Below are 22,463 nucleotides of genomic sequence, written 5' to 3' on the forward strand. Positions count from 1 at the left end.
TCTCCCTCTTACCAACATCCTCTCTTCACTTCCTCCTCTCCCCACCCTCCTCTTCCCCTTCCCCTCCCACCACCATCAACAGCAGCAGCAGTTGCAAGCTCAGCATCTTTCTCATGGCCATGGCCCCCCAGTGCCCCTAACACCTCACCCTTCGGGACTTCAGCCTCCTGGAATCCCACCCCTTGGGGGCAGCGCTGGCCTCCTGGCGCTGTCCAGTGCTCTGAGTGGGCAGTCTCACTTGGCAATAAAAGATGACAAGAAGCACCACGATGCAGAGCACCACAGAGGTGAGAGGCCGGGCAAGCCAGATTAGGACTTGGTCCTAATACTCATACAGTGCTGCAAAGTTGTGTGCACCGCTAAAGCAAGCCCCACCCCATACAGAGTGCAAACAATGAGCTAAGAGGAACTGTCACAAAGCTTGGCCACTGAAACAGTTCTCCCTGGAAGTTTCCAGGGTTTAACGTGGGCATCTGTAGATTTCTCGATCTCTTTAGATTGCAGGCATCTTGACATCTTGGCAACTGCCTAGTTAATGCCAGTGGCCTGTACCATATTATGGAAAACTGTTAACTGCTTAATTGGGTAATTTTCAAAGAAAGTAATGTTGTTAAATGGGGCGAAATAAGAAGTTAAATTTGAAAGTGAATGTGTTCAAATGAAAGGTTTGATAATTGCATCTGTTACTACTTAGTTTCATAGGCTTTAATTCTAGTATGCATTAAATATTGGGCAAAATTGCACTTGACTAATTTTTTGAAGAAAAGTAATTTATTCTGTCAAGAAATAAAAAAATAGGCTTTGTGTATGGTTAAACTGTAAATCTTATGTTTACAAAAAATACTGTAATTTTCAGGAAATCACTGTATTAGGAATGTGCAATGACTTATAAAAATAAAAGCCATTTTTAAACCTGTTTGGGGCTTGTGTTCTAATTATTCCCCCCTTTTTTTTATTTCTGTTCTTGCCTCTGTGTCTGAACGGGCATGTCTGTGCGTTTCTTGGTAACCTCGGGAGCAGACAGAGAACCGGGCACAGTAAGTACTCAAACGCCTGCTGCACATAAAACACATTCCCCTTCCTGCAATGTACCCCAAGCTGCCTTTCTTTAAACACAGCCACAGACATGCATATGCTGTCTCTCTCAGTGACCTGGTTTCTTTCTTTCTTTCTTTTTTTTTTTTTTAATATGACTATCCACTCCCTCTCCCCCGGCCTTTTTTTTTTTTTTTTTTTTTTAATAAAACTTTTGTTAGATAAGAGGGACATGATTTGGAGGCCACGCTGTCTGCTATGATTACTCACTTGGAAATACACTTTCATCTGTACATGCCCCAGGCCTACTTTAAAAGTATGTTTATCATTGCATTCCAACTATAGGTTGCTTGTAGTTTAAAAGAATATTCATGTTTATCTTAAATCAGTTTTACAGGCAAGAGGTCACAATCCATATGTGAAATTGGTTAGTAATATGTTATTTCTATTAAACCATTCATTATCCTCTACAAATGCATCTTAGTTGCTAGGTTTCCATATCTACTTTTCTTTTCATAATTGCCCTTGGAGGGTGAACTTGAACTTCAGATTTATTTTTGACCAAAGAACTGAGCGTCTGAGTAAGCTCTTAAAAACAGGGAAATTCAGTGGACAGAGGCTCTAGGCTTACGGTGTTCATTTTTTTTTTTACCAGCCTAAATCTCACCCATTTTACATACTGCACGTTCAGTCTGTACATGTATCTGTCAGTAAGCTGTGGGGAGATTGGATCTAAAATGCATCTCTGAAATGTTGTGGAGCAAACAAATGGAGTAAGAAAATGGCCCCTTGTCAGCGAGGATAACCTTCGATTTTTGCCTCCTTTCCTCCTTTCCTTTCCTTCTGAACATGGCAGGTTAAATATGAATATGGTAGCAAAACTGAGATACTGAACTCTTAAATCATTCTGATTTTTTTTTTTTTTTGAGTTTGGGGGAAGGTAGTTAAATCATTTGAGTGTGGAAAGTTCTTTTTCCCTCTTCAGTGTAGAATAGTGGCTGCTTTTAAAATTCTCTTTGAGCCTGAACTTGGTATACTTTATTTTGTTTTGCGTTTTCTTTGTTTTGTTTCTTTTGAGGGAGTGAGATGGTGGGGCCAGAGGGCCAAAGGGAGAGGGAGAGAGAGAATCTATAGCAGGCTCAACACTCAGTACAGAGGCTGACATGGGCTCGATCTCACAACCCTGAGATCGTGACCCGAGCCAAAATCAAGAGTCGGTTGGTGTACTTTATATTTCAGGATGCCTTGGGGGCAGCGGATAAGGGTGAAAGGATGGGCTAGCTGTTCTGCAATTCTCATACTGTAAGTTTTCTCTGGACAATGTTGGGGGCAGAAGAAAGAAGGGAGAAAAAGAATGCCAGCTATGGAATAAAATATCCTACTCCCAAAGTACAAACCTAAATAAACTGACTGATGGAGGTGACCTTTATGTTTTTCACTGACTCAGTGTCACTGTAGATTGTCTTCTTTTATGCCATGTTCATTCAATAGAGTGTTAATTAAAAAACCCTAATCCCGAAGAACAGAGATGGTGGAAGATATTGAGAAAGCTCCTGTCCCTCAGACCTATAGTCGGCTGCAAGTTTTAATTTATTGAACTTATTCTAGGTTTGGAACTGTATTTCTAACTTTAGCTTCCTGTTCTCGGTACTGTTTCATCCAAAATCACTGTATTTATTGAGTGCTTACTGTGTGTAAAGCAACACAGGAAATGTAGCTCTGGTCAGGGATAGGTAGGCACACCTATTACAAGCCCTTTCTCAAAGCACTGAGGGAAGGTGACAGAAATATTAGATAGAAGATTGTAGAAAGTTCCAGCAAGAGTTCTAGATAGTTGTGGGAGGGGTTCTGTAGTATGGATTTCGCTGAGGCTCTGTGGCAGGAGTGATGAGTTGACTTAACCCAGTAGGGGCATTCTCCACACCTCCGTGTGTGTCTGAGTGTATCAAATACCAATTTGTATTTTTGGCTGACAAATTTAGCAAGAACTTAATTCACTGGGGAAGTGAGGAGGTAGAGGAAGGTGAGGAGTTGTACCCTCCAAGTGCAAAACCATCCTTCACTTTCCATTGTTCTTAGGTCCTCATGTTTTCACAATCTGTGAACTTTCAAGTCAAAATATGGTGGCTACATTGCAGAAACCCAATCAGTACAAAAACAAAATAAATGGTTACTTAATGCATTATTTGCATGTCTCTTTCGCATCAAATTTTCCACAAGTTTTAATGATAATTTTAATGGGTATTTTCAGAATAAGTATATATACTGTGTTTCCTGCCTAACTTTTATAGACCTCTGTTGGTGGTGTTGGTATAAAATGGGAAAACTATACTGATTTGTAACCTAAACATTTAATTCAGTCTGTAGAGAGAAACAAAGCTGTTCACTGTCCACATAAGTGGGATTTCGCTACAGTTATATAAAATGAAATAGCTCTTCAAACTTTGTGTAAAATTGAATATGAGATGCAGTGGGTAATGAGATGATGTATGTTCGTAGTACATAAAATAGTGTAATACTTCTGTATTTCATAAAGTGGTTTGAATTATGAAGTCGAATTTTACTTGGCAGAGAAAGTTGATTATACTCTTCGTGTTTGGGTTTGTTTTGTTTGTTTTTTTCAAACCAATGAGTTGCTACAGGGCAGTGGTTTCCAAACCTTGGTCTCAGGATCCTCTACATCTTAAAATTATTGATGACCCCAGACAGTTTTTCTCTATGTGGATTATATATTTTGAAATTTTTCTGGATTAAGAAATTAAAAAAAAAGTGGCAATAACTAGAACAGGTAAAGAGCTTCTTAATTTGTGCTACCATCAATAACATTATTAATGAAAATGATCTATTTTCCCAAACAAAAAATGGTGGGATGAGTGGCTTTGTGTGGCATGTTTCCAGATCTCTTCAGTGCATGACTGAGTAGAGGATAGACGTAGTCTCATCAGCTTCTGCGTCCTGTCTGTTGCAATACGTTGTTTTGATTGAGACATAGGAAGAAGATGTGTCCCCAAAGAGATTTTTAATGGTCTCTGAGAACCTCACGGGTCCTTGGACCAAACGGAGAACCTGTCATAAATAAGACCAAGGAGTTTTGAAGCATTCTACGTTGGTACATAGTCTTATTTTTTTTCCTGTTCTTTTTGTATTGAACAAACATGATAATTAAATATATCAAGCTCAGCAGTCAGGGACTTTTCTCAACCCAGGGGGGAATGTGAGTGTGTATGGATTTTCATCTATGAGTCTAAAACTGGTTTGTAGATAGTTTGTATTTGTTTATTTTTAGTGACAAAATTACTACATTTGCTAGTTTAAGGTGATTTGGTAGAAAGACAAATGAACCTTACTGTAGCCTATTTTACTATAAAACCCAAGAAAAAAATGAAGGTACTAATGGACACTATTTTTTAACTTTCTTCTTTTTGAGAAAGATGAATGATAAAAGTAATAACTTTTAGGAGGGTTTATTTTGCTATTTGGCTGTTGGTTTTAAATTAAGATTTGACTACTGTTTTTTACTAATTTGCAAAACGTGTTTGCTTTTTTTTTTTTTTAACATAAAGCTACTTATGAGAGTGCTATAGTTGAGCGAAGAATTATGACATGACCTAGCAAAAAGGACTTTATTTCTTACATAGTAATAAAAAGTTTGGCTATCTCAATTAATTTAGAGATGAATTGTATTCAATTTTGGCTGAAGTCAGTCTTTAATAAGTCTGCTTGAAAGACCTTGAATCAGAGAATTGACAAGGCATTGTATGGCTTTTAAAGAATATGCTAGAACGTGTGTTTTGATACTCATTCATTTAACACATATTTCATGAGCACTCACTATGTGCCAAGCACTGTAAGGCACTACATGTAGAGATGACCCTTGAACAACACAACATGGGTTTAAACTGTGCCGGTGCACTTACGTATGGATTTTTGTGATAAACAAAGTACAGTATTACATTTTCTCTTCCTTATGATCTTAACATTCTCTTTTCTCTAGCTTACCTTTGAAAACACAGCATATAATATATATACAAAATATATGTTATGTGTTACCAACTGTGTTATTGGTAAGGCTTCTGGTCAACAGTAGGCTATTAGTACTTAAGTTTTGAGGAGTCAAAAATTAGGCATAGACTTTTGAATGAGACGGGGGTGCACCCCTAACCCCCTAGCTGTTCAAGGGTCAGTTGTACTTGCCACCATTTTACAATGATTATCTTTTAATATCACAGCCACATATTTGTTAAATGAAAACCACTAGAATGCCTAACACATGTCAGCACTATCCATGTCAGGACATTTGGAAGAGGGAGATAATGGGGATAGGTGTCAGGGAGAGATTCCAGGGCAGAGGGTCTGTAGACTTAGGTGGGATACATGGGTGGGCATCAGAAGGTCCTTGAACCCCCTCTAAAATTGTGTGCATAGTGTTCTGGGTTGGTGCTCTTTTCTATAATTGTGAGGAGAGATTATAACTTTCATCAAATTCTCAAAAGGGGTTCCTGGCCCAGAAAAGTGTAAGCACTGTTCATGTATTTAGAGGTCATAATGATGCAAAACCATCATCTTAACCAATAAGACACCGTGCTCAAGGAAGCTAGGTACCTCTAATCCTACAATTAATTAATGGAGGTAGAGATTTAGATTATGTCTTTCTGAGGGACCGTGTTATCACTCCTGTAACTGACTTCATCTTTAGAGCTTATTTTAAAATAGTGCTGACAGCCATCACTTTATTTAATGTGAGGTGGTGTCTTTGTGTTTCTTCTGTGGCTGTTCTGCTTAACTAGTTAATTGGTAGGACCAGATCCTAGTAAGGACCACCCATGATTTTTTTCTCAGATCTCACTCAGCACCATAGAACGCAAGGAAAATGTGAGACATGAGTTTTTCTTCAGAAAATACTTGACTGAAATTTTGGCCTTTTTCTGAAAAAAAAAAATTTTTTTTTTTTAAATATCACATCAGCTCCCAGTAATAGTTTGTTAGGACCATGGCACCATGGAGCCATGGGTGATAAAAAGAACACTGGTTTTGGACAGAGACTTCTGTGGCATTTGGGCACAGACCAAATGTGTGTGACCAGGTGTGTCAGCCTTTTGAACTTTCCCCTAGCGTCATCTATAAATTGGTGATGGAGGCTGCCTTACAGGGTGAGGGGTTTTAGGGACCACAAGCAGAAAGTTCTCAGACATAGCACATCAAGCCTTTAGGGATTGTCCTCCCCATTCTCTCAACCTACAAAGTAGCAAGACAGCAATAAATGCATTATTAGTCATGCTCAATGTAGTTACTGATGGTTTCTTTGCCTGTTTTTAAATGTGTGAGGCAGTTATGGAGATGTGGGCAATTACTGATGTTTCTCAGTGTGGAGGGGGGCATGATACTGACCCTAGCCCATTACGAACTTGATTAGGCTCATGATACTCAAGTTCATGAAGGATGAAATGTTTCTGCCTAAATGTTTGTGAATTGATCTCCTGACATTTCAAGGAATTGCCTGGAAGTGAAGGATAAAACTGAGATGAGTCACCTAAAATTTCAATGTTTATGTACAGTGGAAAACACTAAGTTTTCTTAAGCAGTTGTCGCAGCAGATTTCATTTTTGGCAAAATTTAAAACTCTGTGCTTAAAAAAAAGAGATCTCTGGGAGAACTGCTCACTGCATCCCTGCTGTGAGAAGGGAAGACAGGAAAGTGACAGTGGTTTCTAGATGGTTGGGCGTGGTCTGTCTGTACCAGCAGGGGTGTGGTTTACTGGGGATGCCCTAACTCACCGGTGGCTATCGGGACCTGCGTGTAACTGGAGAAAGGCTCCAGGTTGTATCTCCTGCTCACTCCGAAGAAGGGACATTGGGCATCTTTACTTTAAAAAAACAGAAAGTCAGATAGACAATATTTCCTCCTTCCGAAACATTTTTCAGATTTCAGTTTGTGCTGCGTAATTAGAAAACTTAACGTTCACCATTTAGAGCAGAGTTGGGTTTTTTTTGTTGTTTTGTTTTGTTTTTTAAGATTTTATTTACTCTACAGAGAGCAAGAGAGAGAGCAGGGGGAGGAGCCACGGGAGAGGGAGAAGCATATTCCTCAGTGAATGTGGAGCTCTGTGTGGGGCTTGATCTCAGGGCCCTGAGATCATGATCTGAGCTAAAACCAAGAGTCAGACATTTAACCAACTGAGCCACCCCAGCGCCCCGAAAGCAGGTTTTTAAAAATTTTATTTTCCTTTTGGCCCCATGATCATTTTTATCATTCCCTCTGAAACGCAGTGAGCAAGAAATGAGGTCTCTGTCTTTCAGATGAGGAGAGTTAGATGTGAGTGCCATGAGACATCCAGGTTACCTTGCAGGCAAGTCCTGACCTGGAACTTTCCGGTTTCTTGTATTAGAAAGTATCTCATCAGGGATTGGAGAACGAAGAAGGACCGTGACAGCTAAATAGCTCTATGAAAATGGCTCTTGAAAACTGTGAAATACAGATTTGATTTTTGCTGTTACCAAGGTCCTGATTAGGGGAATGAAGTCATGAGGGCATTTAAAAGTTATATTGAAATAATAATATTTATTGTCAGCTCTAAAGTGCGTGCGTGTGTGTGTGTGTGTGTGTGTGTGTGTGTGTGGTGTGCTATTTTCCTTAACCTAGAGTGGGTGGAAGGACGAACTGGGAGCTTAACAGGTGACACCAGGGTTATCTATCTCGTGCTCGAGTGCCTCTTCCAGCCCATGTATTTACTGGGTCTGTACCTTCTGCATGGCCACCTTCCTTCCTGAGCGGTGTCTGGACTAAACCACTCAGCTGCAATCTGACAGTGCTGAGTTCCTAGATCAAGGTACGAGAACTCACGGGTTCTTTCCCATATTTTGCATTCAAACTGTATGAAAAATCATTGTGTACCCTTCAGACCTGCTTCACAGCCAGCGCTCCTGAGATGTGATGCAGTTGCCAAGTGGATGCATTTCCACCCATCTTTACTTTCGTACACTTCTCACAGTCGATGCATGGGGATCCCTTTGGTTTTAGGGGTTAAAAATGCATTTGTTGAAATGTCAGGCAGAATCTGTGAATGACCCATTGGACTGCAGCAAAGAGTACAGCGCAGGGTGATGGCTTAATTGGTACCAGGTGTAGATGGAGAAGGCACACAGATGTTATGGGGGTGCGTCACTACCTAATTGTTTTAATGTTCACCGAGAAGTTAATTGTCAGTGTAGAGTGTGCTAGCAAATTAGGTTCCCACTGCCTTAGTGTAACTGAGGATAAATGAGGTGTCATGAGTTTCCAATCTGTACCTCTGACACAAACACTTTTCCTGCGGGAGGAGAAAGTTCCCAAGGGGAATCAGCATGGCAGCTAAAGAAAACCATTTGAATAATGTGCATTATTTTCACATTAGGGAAACCTGTCTAGTTTTTGCTGTCTCCACGAGCGGGGTTTCCTTTCAGATTTGCTGCTGGTGGCTTCAGGGTTTAGACACAGTTGGCAGAAGAGTTGCTTTGAGGTCTCAGAATCAATGAAGGCTACATGAAGGCTCTGTAACGAGTGTTGTGGTAACACTGACAGTGTAACATTCCATTAAACTTGCTCTCTTTCATATTTTCTGGAGTTTACCTTCCAGAATACCTCCGTTTACATGAACAGCCATTACTGTTAAATTGCTAAAGAAAAGTGAAAGTCTTGGAGCAAGGGCATAAAGACGGGGTTTTATCCATATTGAAGTATCTGAGTCTCACTGCCTCAGTCTTGAGTGGGTGTTCAGAGCATGAACTAGAAACATCATTATCCAGATGGTGAGAATAAAGGTAATATGAAGTCCAGATTGTCACGATTTCTTTTGATTCAGCGAATCTTCTCTGAAGTTCAACAGGCTCTTAACGCTTACCATCGGACGTTCTTATATGAAGGTATGGTTTAATTACTGCATTTGGATGTTTACTTTGACATTAAGAGAATGACCGTGCACCTCTGCCCACAAGGTTCAAACCCTCTGCCAGGTCTCTAGTTACCTTGTTCCCAGAAAACTGCAGCAGAGGATAGTGCTGGTATGTGTTTTTATAAAACATGGTTCACCCATTTGGAATACTGTGATCTGGATTTGGCAGCTCGAGGTAGTGGACACCAGTCGTAATAGGAGAAGATCTGCTACTCTCTTTTCTTTGAATAACTCTTTCAGTCTTGGAACTTTCCTTAACCATCATGCCACTGTGAGTGGGAGAAGAAATGACCCTCAGGAAGTATATGTTAACCGTAGCCAACAGTTTGCTTCTTGTCAGTGAGGGTGCACACTGAGATTTTATGTTCTCTAGAATTGGGGCACCTGGGTGGCTCAGTCTGTTAAGCATTTGCCTTTGGCTCGGATCATGATCCTGGGGTCCTGAGATCAAGCCCCACATTGGGCTCCCTACTCTGTGGGGAGTCTGCTTCTCCCTCTTCCTCTGTTCTTTTTCTCTCACATATAAATAAAATCTTTTTTAAAAGTATGTTCTCCAGGTTTTTTTGAAGAGAGAGTGTTCCCTTGGGGTACATGTTTTCTGTCCTTGTGTCTCATCTATTCATTTCATGTGTAGTTAACCTACAAATGGAGAGACAGTCATACCAGTGAGGCTAACAGGTCTTATGGACCCTCTTTCTAACTCTGGTACTCAGCTTTCCACGGAGATCCTTTTTCTCCAGAGACTTGTCAGATATACCTTTCCCTTTATCATTTTACTTGGCTCTGTTCCCATAAGTGTGCAACACATAAGGTATGGAAAGCCATTATGGTTGTAGAATTTTCGTTTGTTTTGAAGTCAATGTGTTTTCAGACCTTGATTTGCTCAGATTTGTAATCTCCCCTGAGGGCGGTATAAATGTCCAATTTTGAGCTCTTGTGGAAGACACAAAGTAAATAAAATGATTTTGTTTAGTTAAAACAATTTTAAAACAAAGGGAGACTTACATACACAGTCTCAAAAATCCCAGACCTCGGGACATTTGTAATAGAAATCTGCCCAGTAATTATCGTTTTTGAAAAATTCTGGCAGACACTAAAATTTCACCAGCTGCAAGGTGAATAAAACATTGAGTTTCTTGGCTAGAATTAGAGTGTATCAGTCAATGTGGTAACATGAGATCTCATGCTGATCAAAAAAAAACCCTCTGATTCACAATTAAATATTTATTTGGCAGATTAAATGTTTGAAAATGAACTTTATTTGATGAATGCTGTTTGGTAGATTAAAGTCTTTCAAAATACGGACTCTGGGAGAAGTCTGGTGGCAGCTATGTCTGCAGAACAGCCATCGGCCATGACTGTCATCACATGGACTGGTGCCGTGGGTCTCTGGATGACTTGTTCCTCTCTACTGAGGCCTGTTCTGCTGTGCATCTTGGATTATGAATGGCAGGCTTCAGGAATGGAAAGGCAGACATTTGGGACTTTTCAGGTCATTTTAATGTAGAATGTAATTTCTTTGTTCTAGGTTTATGGTCTTTGGTGTCATAAAACCAAGTGTATGTGTGTCTTCGTTTGGTGTCATAAAACCAAGTGTGTGTGTGTGTGTGTGTGTGTGAGAGAGAGAGAGAGAGAGACTGTGGTTTTTGGGGAGCTTGGGAGGCGGTCAGAGAAAAAGCCTGCAGCATGCATTAGGCATTATTATGTCCAATGAGAATGTTAAATGGTTAAAGAGCCAGTGTGACTTTTAAGTGATAAATATGTGGGGGGCCAGTATTTTATGTTTATAAATTGAGTATAAGAATCGCTCCTCTGGGAGCAGAGATGCCTTGACTTAATGTGAAGAGCTTGGTGACTTTAGGTCAATCGCCTCCCCTCTCTGGGCAGCCTCCAGATAAAAGGAGGGGAGTGAAGAGGATGAACAGGGAAGTCTTTTAAGGCTGCTTTGGCCTCTTCAGACGTGTGACCCTAATTACCTTCTGTGTTTCTGATGCACAAGTTAAAAAAAAAAAAATACTTGAAGCAACCCCAGTTTCATTCTTGTGCAAATGGCTTCCTCCTAGATGTTGATTAAATGCTAACATTCAATGTGAAGCTATCTTATTCTAGTCCAGATCTAACAAATCAAGATAGAATCCAGATAAATTCTGAAAGATCCAAATGATAGTACCCAGGTATAATCTCTTTATTCTTAAAATGCATATAAAATGGCTCATAATGGCCATCAGTATGACTGATGGGTCATAAGGAACACAAACTGGTGTGTGAGGGAAAACACAGAGCATGAGGGAAAAACAAACTTCTGGTATCATGAGACATCCAGTAATAATACCTGTGAAGTCACTTTTGGGTTTCTGGGGAGTGCATGAGAGAATCATAAAGATTAGGGTCACCTAGGCAGTAGTTAACCAAAGCAGCTGTTATTGCCAACAGTGAAGTTCATTAGGCTGGAACTATTTGCTTAAATCAGGAACAACAATGAAAGCAGCATCAGGGCTGGAAGATGTTGGGGACATTCCACGAAGAAGACTGGGTTCATGGGAACAAGGGTAAAAGGAAGTGGTCCACTTTTGGCAGTGCTGTCCCATGCACCAGCTACCCCCTGGCTCCTGACTGTCGCTCCTCTGCGCCTTCCCTGCCTGCAGTCTTTGCTGCCTTGTTTTGAATCCATTTTACTGCATCAAAGGTATGATGAGACTTGTGTTTTGTAACTTGTCTGAGTCTGCCATTTTGAATGAAGCCAATTTTCACATAAGTAGCAGTGCTAATTACTAGCCCTATCCGAATTTATAGGAACTTCCAGAGCTTTTCAAAACCTATTCAGATGATAGGCCTCATTTAAGCCGTTCAAGCGAGAATTACAGCAGTAACTTCTAACATGCAGAAGCAGAGGCCTCAAAGCTTGTCAGACTTACAGGTCCAACTATAGAAATGTTACTGTTTCTAACAGAAATTGCATTGTTGCTAACAGAAGCTTAGTTTACCTTTATGTTTACAGTACCACTTGACTAAATAAATAAATAAATAAATAAATAAATAAATAAATAAAATCGTTAAAAAGCTATCTTTGAATAACTGAGTGGTTTGGATGCCCGGTGCTGGTTACAGCAGGAAGGCTCTGAAGGTGACCCTGCAGAGAGATCCTTAACTTTAGAGTTGCCAATGGACACCAAGGCTGTGCCACATTCTTCTGGGCACTGGTTTAAATGTAAAGTTGAGTGCTCTCTGGTGCTGCCCCCAGCGCATCTGATCAGAGTCTGGACAAGGAGATTTTGAATGCTGATAAAATCTAGGACCCAGGCAGGTGTATTTGGACACTGTTTACAGACGAGCACAAGCTGCTATTCCACTCTGTGGCTGACCTTTTTGGAGTGCACATTAGCACTTTGAGGAGTTTTGTGAAGTCTCCTGTGTCCTATCAGCCAGTGGGTCTGGGTCGGAGGGGTTAGTTTTTAGCAGACATTTACCACGGTAATTAGTAGAGGGATCCAGCCAGCTCACCTTTCAGCCCCACACACTGTGCTAAAGACATTACTCTAAGCCACCCCGTATTGGATTGCATGAGTCCCTCCCTCTGCTTTTATGTAAACCTCCTGCATTTGTGTAGCTTGAATGGTCATGAATCAAAGCTCAGCTCACTTCAGTGTCAGCCCCTGCAGTGGGCAAAGAGGCTGATTCAGATTGCCTCCTGGCTCCCAGTTTTGGTTTCTTCCTGTGTGTGGTTGAGCTGGGAATGCTCCCATGGTGGGGTCCACAGTTTCATGAGGGAACTCTGACACCTAGCCACCTGGCTGATTACCTTGGGCTGGTTAAGAGCAAAGATACCTCTTCCCCCCACCCTTTGTCCCCCCTGGCTTTTAAATTTTTTGCTTCTGGTATATGCCATTACATTAGAGGTGGTCTAACTTAAAGGTTTCCCCCCAGCCCCTTCTCTTTTAAATTGTGGCGGAGAAAGGTAACAATTGTCTGTTGGCCCTGGACATCACCCTGGTAGTTTTCCAACATCTTCGGGAAATTGAAGTTAACTGCTTTGTGTGGAAGATTTTTGCATGGCTCCTTCAAGGCACTAACATATCACTGAACAAATTGCCCCCTTGCATATGCTAATCCTGTACTTAAAAGGACTCATTGTAACATGTTCTGATGCCTTAGCCTAAGGGGAGATGGGAATTGAAGGGATGTCAGATCATGTGACCCCCCCCCCCCCAATATCTAAAAATGCCTGTTTTCTTTGGGTCAACAGTTCGTACTCAGCACATGGGAATGAAAGTATCATGTGTGGCTGGTAGAAAAGATTAGTCCTTGTTCCTGCTTTTGTGCAGCGGGGCTGGCCTTGCTGTTGAAGATTCACTGGCTGAAATACTCGCTTTGGGTCTTAAATTTCAGTGCTGTTGGCGAGGAAAACCAAATCTTAATTTTCAACAGTGAATTAAAAGAATTCAAAGGAGTTCCTTCATTGTTGCTGTGGAAAATGTGATTTGCCTTTTAGGAAGCCCTGCTGTTAATCCCACCTGCTCTCTGTGTGTCTTTTTCGAGGGGCACACATTGACTGTTAGTCACAGAGTACATCTGATAGAATAATCTCAGGTTCTGCTCACAGGCCATGTATATTCCTGACCAGGAAATCACAATAGGAGAGAATAAAAACACATCCACATGTAAACAGCAAGCTCCCGATTCTCTAACAGAAAAAAGGATGCAAGAGCATTTAAAGTGAGTAGGGCCTGAAGGATCCACCAGGCTCTGGATGGTTTAATTGCATAGTCAGGGTCTCCCTTTTAAGTGCTTGAACCTCTATAAATGTTTGCCATCAAAGTCCTCAGCCGAGATGAATTACATGGAATGAAAGACTGTGTAGGTATCACCTTTCTAAAACCGCGGTCACATCCAGTTTGGGTTTTTATGTGTACAAAGAGACCTGGCAAGGAATCTTTGATTATTTTTTTTTTCTTGCAGAGTAATTCTCTCTTGGTCCCAGACAGTCTAAGGGGCACAGATAAACGCAGAAATGGGCCTGAATTTCCCAATGACATCAAAAAAAGAAAGGTGGATGATAAGGACTCCAGCCACTATGTAAGTAAATAAAGAACTTGAAACAGTATTTGTTTGCTTACTCACCTTCTAAGGGAGCCTACAAGCTCTAAGATCTCAGTGATAATTCCACACCCTTTAAATAAGACTGTAAAGAGGATAAATTCTTATAAGGGTACTGTTTCCCTCTAGAGCTATAAACTATGTTCCGCCAGACTCACTAGTACATTTTAGGCTTTCTGCCTAAGTTCCTCACAAGAGGGGATACTAGTGTTCGGGGCCTGTTTCATGGACATACAGCCAATGCATTTGCACAGGGTCTGCTTTTAAAGAGTCTTTGCCCTTGGTTTAATGCTCTGCTTTCACCATCTTCAAATCCTGCATTTTCATCTGTCCTGGGCCCTGCAATTTTGGTAGCCTGTCCTGCTAAAATAATCAGGGTAAAAACAATTAGTGTCACAAAAATACCTCTTTGGTTGCTATTCTGTTGACTTCTTCAGACTCATATTCAATCTTGAAGTAGAGTTCGTCCTCTTGAACAGCTAGCACTTTGGTCATGTTAAGTCCATGATAACAATGGAAAAAACCTTGGAGAGTCAGACCCGGCAGATTGAGAACGCGTGACTGTGGAGGAAGGGCTCTTGACTCATATCTAGCTGGAACCACATTTCTTGAGGAGAGCAAACCAAGCCAAATGGCAATTGGCTCAAGTCTGAGGGTCATAAACATTGCAGCTGGTAGATGACTTGGGAGTTTTCTTGTGTATCTCTGAGTGTGTCTATTCCAAGATGGACACATTCTCAGGAATGCTATGAGAGTAGAATGCTGGACAAGTCCACTTCCCATTGCTTATAGAAGAAGTGTCCATCTCTGGTGGAGATGGGGCTAGATGGGGGTTTACATATTGGGCCTCTCTGCCTCCTGCTGGCTGGTTCAGGCCAACAGCTAACAGTGGGAAGTAGTTTCTGAGCAACAGCTTGTTAATGTTGGGTACTCTGTGGTTTTTACATGAATTGTTTCATCTGACTCTTAAAATGACTCAGGGAGTTCAGTACCATCACCTCTATTTTAGATAAAGGAATTGAAGCACAGAGCTTAGAAGTGATTTGCCCAAGGTCAGAGTTAGTGGTGGAGCCTGGGGGCAGTCTAACTCCAGAATCCATGCTCTTCATCACTGTGCTAGGATCCCCATACTGAGGGCCTAGGAGTGGATATTTTGCCGAGGCCCTTATATTGGTCCATCCTTTGCACTATGATAACATTACAAGAACTTTGAGTGTAGGTTATCCCCATCCCAGTCCAAACTTTTTTTGTGGCACACGTTTGCCCCTCACCTTTGCCTACAGCCAGTGTCCTAGCAGGTACTTTTATATATGGCATCAACTGTTAATAAGCTATTCAGAAGGTCCATGACATGTAGAAATTTGGAAGTTGCCAGTAATATAATTTTGAGTTGTGCATGAGGCCCAGGTAGATATTTAGTAGTAAGTGATCTAGAATCCATAGCTCTACATTATTGTTTTATAACCTGCTCATTTAAAGTATGTCCAAATGTATAGGTAGTTGAGGGTGATGTATTGACCAGTGTACACTGTATTGTGAAGGTTCACATTTGCAGGATTTGAAACACAGCTAAGATTGAAATTATAGGCTACTTAAGGACTCAATTTCATAGTCCCATTATAATAAATGAGTTCTTTGCTACTTTTTGCCAATTTGTACACTATGTGAAATATTTTTATAAGTTTTTTTCTAAAAGGGAAAACATTTTGTTTATATTTTTTTACCACCATCTTTGGGTTCTTTTTTTTTTTTTTTTAAAGATTTTATTTATTTTTTGAGAGAGAGATAGAGATAGCAAGACAACACAAGTGGGGAGAAGAGAGAGAAGCAGGCTCCGCACTGGGCAGGGAGCCCAACACGGAGCTGGATCCCAGGACCCTGGTATCATGACCTGAGCAGAAGGCAGATGCTTAACCAGCTGAGCCACCGAGGCATCCCCATTTTTGTGTTCTGAACACAAGATTTGTTGGCTATCTTCAGGATGATATACCTAAAGCAATGACATGAAATTGTGTTCTTAATTTGACATCCCGTGGGAAAAGAGCCCTGATGGAAGGACATGCATGGGTTTCAAATTATAAGAGAGATTCAGCTGTTGCAAACATTTATTGAGCTCTTACTATGCACCCCATGTTTGCAACTTGCCCTCACCAGTATGATCTATAGCAGGCATGTCACTGCAATAATTTCTGCTTGGGGCTTTGGGTAGACCACATCAGATGACAGGGGAAGGAAATATTAGTGACTCTGCCTCGCAGTCTGGAAGGGAACCTATAGGCATGTCCTGGGCCATTTTTCGGTCTGCCTGCTACCAAGAACTATAGAAATTTAACTGGGCCTCTAACCCTTTAATAAATGGCATTACAATTTCTTTTTCCAGGACAGCGATGGTGACAAAAGCGATGACAACTTAGTTGTGGATGTGTCTAATGAGGTAGCCACTCATTTTCTCAAACTTTATTTTCAGAGTGACTTATGAGAAACAGAAAGTGAGCCATGTTATTTTAGTTTCTCACAACTTTACACCTTAGAAACTTCATGGTGGTTCACAGATGGAGCAATAGTGATCTGACACGAACTTTTGTTAAAAAAATCTGTTTTCCCAGTCATTTAGGATTCGTAAGTTGGGTGCTTAGTGCCCCTTTCATTCCTGTGCCCTGGGAAAAAGGCTTGGTGCCTTTTTCATTCCTGAGAAAAGTGTCTGAACATGAGTAAGGGTAGAATTGTTCTTGGATGTTTTCTCCCTCTGTGCTGTCTTCATGGATGTGTTTGCAAATGCCATCCTGTTAATTCTGTTAATTATAACAACATTGCTAGTCAGGGTGCACACTCCCAAGTGCTCCAGATCTAAAGGACTTAAAGGGTCCTCCTTTAATATAGAGAATTAGTGTGGAAATAGAATCTGTGAAGCGCAAGGTCCATTCATTATAAGTGAAATCACACAAGCTTTGCTTATGCTTGTTGAGGACCCTTCTTCTCCACGAGCAAGCCCTGCCCATTCACCCAGGGAAAACGGGATCGACAAAAACCGCCTGCTGAAGAAAGATGCTTCCAGCAGCCCAGCGTCCACAGCCTCTTCAGGAAGCTCCACTTCTTTGAAATCCAAAGAAATGAGCTTGGTAGGTCCCATGAGCTGTCCCCTGCCTGTTCAGCAGTTTATTTTCCTTTGTGGTTCAGAGGACCCTTAGTACCTTATTTTCAACTGACCCATTGTGTTGGGGCATGTTGGGATTGGGTTGGGAGTCAGAATGGGAATGTACTCAAGTGGTCACGCCCCAAGAGGCCTGAAACTGATTCAGGGAGGGCAGAGCCTCTTTGCCTGTTCCTACTTTCAACCATTCAACAAATAACGTGGAGCATGTCATCTCTTAACCCACAAAAACTGAGCCATAACAGCTCTGCGTGTGATGCTTATACAGTCTTCCTGGGCATTATCCCTGTCACCTATGGGGAAGAAAGTCTGAGGAGCCTACCAAGTTTATACAGCCCATCAGATCCAAGGCCAGAGGGAGCTAGGGTCTCTCTCCCTAGCCCATGCATGCTCTTGGCTTCTCCACAGTGTTCCTCAGACTGGGATTTAAAGGAATGGATGAGATGCAGAGGATGGTGCCCCATGACCCTGTTACTGCCACACCCCTGATGGCCTCTGCGCTAGAGGTCAACATCTGTTATGTAGGCAAATGGGCGGTGGTGCTTAACACCTCACACAGCTCTCAAAGGGACAGGACTCCTCGGGCTTTTGCCTTTGAGATGCTGGTTTGTTTCTCATCAAATCCATGGCCCTGCTGCCTCTCACTAATAGTCTCAATCCTACTGCCACTAACAGGCAAGATTAGAAGAGGGATCCTCCCTCTGACATTCTCAGTGACCCAGCCATTTGTTTCTGAAGTGCCTGGGGATTTTTCTCTGGGTGGTCATCGTTCTGACTTGGCCCACATCCAAAGTCCACATGCCTGATGGAAAAATACTTTTTAAAATAAAATCTGCGGAGGAAGAAGTGTGATCATGTTCTGTGTCTCTAGCTAGAGTTTTAATTCTGGCAGGAAGAGGAAAGGTCAACATTTCTCGCTCACAAGTTAATGCTGTCAACATTGTGTGGATTTATGAAAATTGGCTGAGGGAGTAGCTAGAAGGTGCCCAAGTGTCCCAGCTGCTGTTGTGATAAATTGTGTAATATGGCTTGGATTAAAAATAATACTCATTTAATTTGTTTAATGATACCAGCATGAAAAAGCCAGCACGCCTGTTCTGAAATCCAGCACACCGACGCCTCGGAGCGATATGCCAACGCCGGGCACCAGTGCCACTCCAGGACTCCGTCCAGGCCTCGGCAAGCCTCCAGCCATGGACCCCCTCGTTAACCAAGCGGGTAGAGCAACACTGCCTCTTGTTGTGCTTTGTTTTGCGTTTCCCCTTCCTGGCTTGGTTCGTTGTGTGTGCACTCCTGACGCCATTTCCCCATGAATATGAAACACACTCAATGCCCGCCTCCTTCCCATCCCTGAAAAGCCATGATAAGAAACAGATGTTTGTCCTTAGGTTTCAGCAGCTGCACCCTGTTCGGTCTCCGACTGTTTATATTTGGCTCCACCACCACCACCACCCCCTCCCCACAAATAATCCAAATTCCAGGGACTTCAATAAAGTTTCCAATAATTATTTGCACATAAGCTCCTGACCAAACTATCACTTGCATTAATGAGTTCACCAATACCAAAACTGCCCGCCCAAGTGTGCTTCTTGCTTACTTTTTAGTTGGCCATTTTTTTTCCTGGTATATCCCTCAGGAATCAGTGGTCTGTCATTAGAAATTGGGAGGGTTTCACGGAGTCTCCAGCCCATGAATAAATTAGTAACGTTTAACTTAATCTTCTTTAACACCTTGGCCCCAGACGAAAATAGGCCCTAGAAGATTCCATCTAAACCCATGCTTTGGTTTCAGTCATGAATCCAGAGTCAGGTCTTCCTTTGGAATAGGTAGCAGGGAATGAAAATTTAGACTCTAGGAGGAATCTTGGATTTTACCAAAACCTAATTTTGAGATTAAGTCAGATAAACAGGTAGTGCCCTGTGCCTTGGTTTACCTTCTGTGAATCGAGCACAATAGTGCAGTTTATTAATTTTAATTGCCTGGTTTCCCAGTGCTGGGGAGCCAAGGACAAAGTGCACGGACAGTGCTTCCCCTGGGGTTCATTCTTCCCTGGAGATGAATTCAGCTGAGTGGGTGGTGATGACCGCCCCCTATGTCACCCAGGCCATCATCCTTGTCCTCACCCCTTGTGAATGGCGCTAGAGGTGACTCTGGAGTTGATGGTCAGGCTGGACCACAGCGGCCGGCTGAGTGACATCCTGCACATCTTGTGCTTCCTTGCAGCGGCCGGCCTGAGGACGCCACTGGCGGTGCCTGGCCCATACCCCGCCCCGTTCGGGATGGTACCCCACGCCGGCATGAACGGCGAGCTGACCAGCCCCGGCGCCGCCTACGCCAGCCTGCATAACATGTCCCCGCAGATGAGCGCTGCCGCTGCTGCCGCTGCTGTGGTAGCCTACGGGCGCTCACCAATGGTAGGTGCCACGGACAGGCATGCAGGTGGGCAGGCAGGTGGGTGCACAGGTGGGCAGGAGGGCAGGTGAGCCAGGGTCAGGATCTCTGCTGCCGCCGCCGTGGTGGCCTACAGGCACTCCCCAATGGTAGGTGCCACGGATGGGTACTCGGTGGGTAGGCAGGTGGGTGCATAGGTGGGCAGGTGAGCCAGGGCCAGGACCCCCGCCGCCGTTGCTGTGGTGGCCTACGGGCACTCCTCGATCGTAGATGCCACAGGTGGGCGGGCAGGTGGGTGCACCGGCAGGCAGGTGAGCCAGGATCTGGACCTTCACCTGCGCCTGCTCACCAAACAGAGCCCCAGTGTCCCCACTGCGCCCCGCCTGCCACCATCACTATGCTGCTTCATTAAGTTAGGGCTCGGCGCTTCTTGGTTTACTGTTTTTGTGGATGAAACAAGGCAGTGTTTAGGAGTTACTTTCGCGATTCAGGGGACATCTGGTTTTCTCCCCCCAAGTAGATTTTTTTTTTTTTGGAAGGCAATGAAATGACTCAAGTAGCTCACAGAAGCCTTTTCATTCATTTTCTTGAAGTTTTTTTTTTTCCTTCTTTAATTCTTAGGAAAAAATATTTGAGAAGGTGTAACTTTTTCTTTCCGTGCCTATATTATTCTTTAAACCCAACAGTGTGACTCAGGTGTAAGCAGTGATCTCAGGGCAGCAGAGAGAAAGCAGAAGTGGCTGAACTCTGGGCCAGCTTGCCCATCTTCTTGTCCAGGGTTTAACCACTATGTGAATAGCCTCATTTTTGACCGCAAAGGGCAAAAGTGATTATAATCCTCAATTGGATCAGGGAAAGCTAATAGATTATAACCTGTAGCAAATAGAAGTCCCTATATATTTCTCTTGGCTGTTTAGGATATGTCACGTTCAGGGACACATGGGTGGCTCAGTTGGTGAAGCGTCTGCCTTCCCCTCAGGCCATGATCCCAGGCTCCTGGAGGAGTCTGCTTCTCCCTCTTCCTCTGTCTGCCACTCCCCCTGCTTGTGCTCTCTCTGTCAAATAAATAAAATCTTAAAAAAAAAAAAAAAAAAAAAAACCTAGAGAATCCATGAATGTTTATGCAGTAAATTAGACCAGTGGTATGAAACTGGGGGTGATTTTGCCCCTCCCCCCGACCACCACCATGGATCAGAAGTGGGGAATGCTATTGGTACGCAGAGGCTAGAAGCCAAGGGTGGTGCTAAAACATCTGCCATGCCCAGGACAGCCCCAAACAACCATCTGGCTCAAAACATTGATAGTGCCAAGGTCAAGAAATCCTGACTCAGACAAACGTACTGTTCTCTGTACCTTTTGGGGAAGGCAGGATATCCCAGGTCCACAGGAAGTCTTTACTATGGGAAGCTGGTTCTCGATGTACAGATAGACCACACTCCAACCAACCCAAAAAGAAGTGTGGCCTGTTGTATTTACAGGTGGTTCTATTACTAATTTTTCTTTTGAAAAGCATTAGCACATGTTACCGTTCCTGTTTATGTGGCTTTGGAGGTCTATGAGTTTCTAGTGAGAAGTCTATAGATGTTCACAAAGTGCCTACTCTGTATGAACTGAGTCTTTAATGTCTTCTTTCTTGTTTCCAGGTTGGGTTTGATCCTCCCCCTCACATGCGAGTACCTACAATCCCTCCCAACCTGGCAGGAATCCCTGGGGGGAAACCGTAAGTACCTCCAACTCTCCTCAGTTTTGTTTTAAAGGCAATTACTTAGTCATGGCTATTAGCAGACTAGAATTCCAAAGGGAGCACAGGCTTGGACGTTTCCAAGGAGATTTCTAGTGTCTTTTCCTGAGGAGTGTTAACACTTTCTATAAATAGGCACCTTGTAGGTGTCATGCCTGTGTTTTCTCACTATGGGTGATCTCATGCATTTAGTTATTTCTGGAGAGAAGCTGTTGTCGCTGGGACCTAGAGGGAGGCAAGAACTGGGGGTGGTTGGCCCTCCTTGCTTGACCCTTCTTCGGAAAGCTGCTCTGCTTTAACTTTGGTCAGCTGCTGGAGATTTTCAACAGGACTGTGTTTGTGGGCAGTAATAAGCTGTCATGAACTCCTGAAATCTCAGAAATTTGAAACATGTTGTCCCTGTCCCTGGCTCAGTGCTATACTTTTTCTTATTTGAGTGGAAACTAGGGGTGTATGAAGGGTAGTTGTGACATCTATTGGATGCCAGCATTTGAAGTTGGAACCTCCCCGCCCACCTGCGCCCCCACCCTGCACCCCATAAAGTTTGGTGCGTGCTTCACTCTGAGAGGTCCTAGACTATAAAATGCAGAGTGGCTTTGTGGGAAAGCAAGATAAATAAATTGAAGGGGCAAAACAGCATTCAGAATTTGAAAAGCCCCATTGGCTATTCTTTCGGTATCCTTTCAAATCACTTGGCTTTCCATATGTTAGTATTAGAAATGTGATTTTGAAGAATTCCTAAAGTTCTTAATTTTCATAACAAAGCAAAATTGAAATATTGAGGCGGGTTGAATATCTGTCTTACCTCCCAGCACATACTCTGCTTTTCTGTAGGGCCTTTACAATTTGGATTTTTTCCAAATAGGGGTACATGTCACAGACCTTCGGTTTATTTTTCTTATACTGTTCTACCTTTGTGTGGTTGCTTTCCGCTTTTATTTATGCGTTTGCTGCATGTTGTGTATTACATTAATTTGAGTGGTCCATTCAACTACCTGGTCATCTTTGTGTGATTTTGACTGGAGCCTTTTTTCAAATAAACCAGCGGCATGAGGAAAAACGGAATTCCTTACCTCCATCACCTGCATTTTGGAAAGCAGATTCCCATGACTCGATTTTACATG

The 22,463-nt window shown here is 42.6% G+C and overlaps 1 protein-coding gene across 5 annotated transcripts in view; it reads left to right on the top strand.

Moving 5' to 3' along the window:
* TLE1 (TLE family member 1, transcriptional corepressor) overlaps positions 1-22,463 on the top strand; it is an 88,760-nt gene that overhangs the window by 42,194 nt on the left and 24,103 nt on the right. For 2 of the 5 annotated variants that reach the window (XM_055310529.1, XM_055310531.1), the window contains exons 7-14: positions 83-287; positions 1,021-1,037; positions 13,919-14,035; positions 16,437-16,490; positions 17,023-17,175; positions 18,281-18,425; positions 19,431-19,621; positions 21,242-21,318. In XM_055310529.1, the coding sequence (XP_055166504.1) occupies positions 83-287; positions 1,021-1,037; positions 13,919-14,035; positions 16,437-16,490; positions 17,023-17,175; positions 18,281-18,425; positions 19,431-19,621; positions 21,242-21,318 (959 nt within the window). The remainder of the gene's footprint in view (positions 1-82; positions 288-1,020; positions 1,038-13,918; positions 14,036-16,436; positions 16,491-17,022; positions 17,176-18,280; positions 18,426-19,430; positions 19,622-21,241; positions 21,319-22,463) is intronic. The other 3 variants (XM_055310530.1, XM_055310532.1, XM_055310533.1) reach the window with 2 other exon arrangements.

This window comes from Nyctereutes procyonoides, unplaced genomic scaffold (genome assembly GCF_905146905.1).
Source record: "Nyctereutes procyonoides isolate TBG_1078 unplaced genomic scaffold, NYPRO_anot_genome, whole genome shotgun sequence".
Taxonomy (NCBI): domain Eukaryota; kingdom Metazoa; phylum Chordata; class Mammalia; order Carnivora; family Canidae; genus Nyctereutes; species Nyctereutes procyonoides.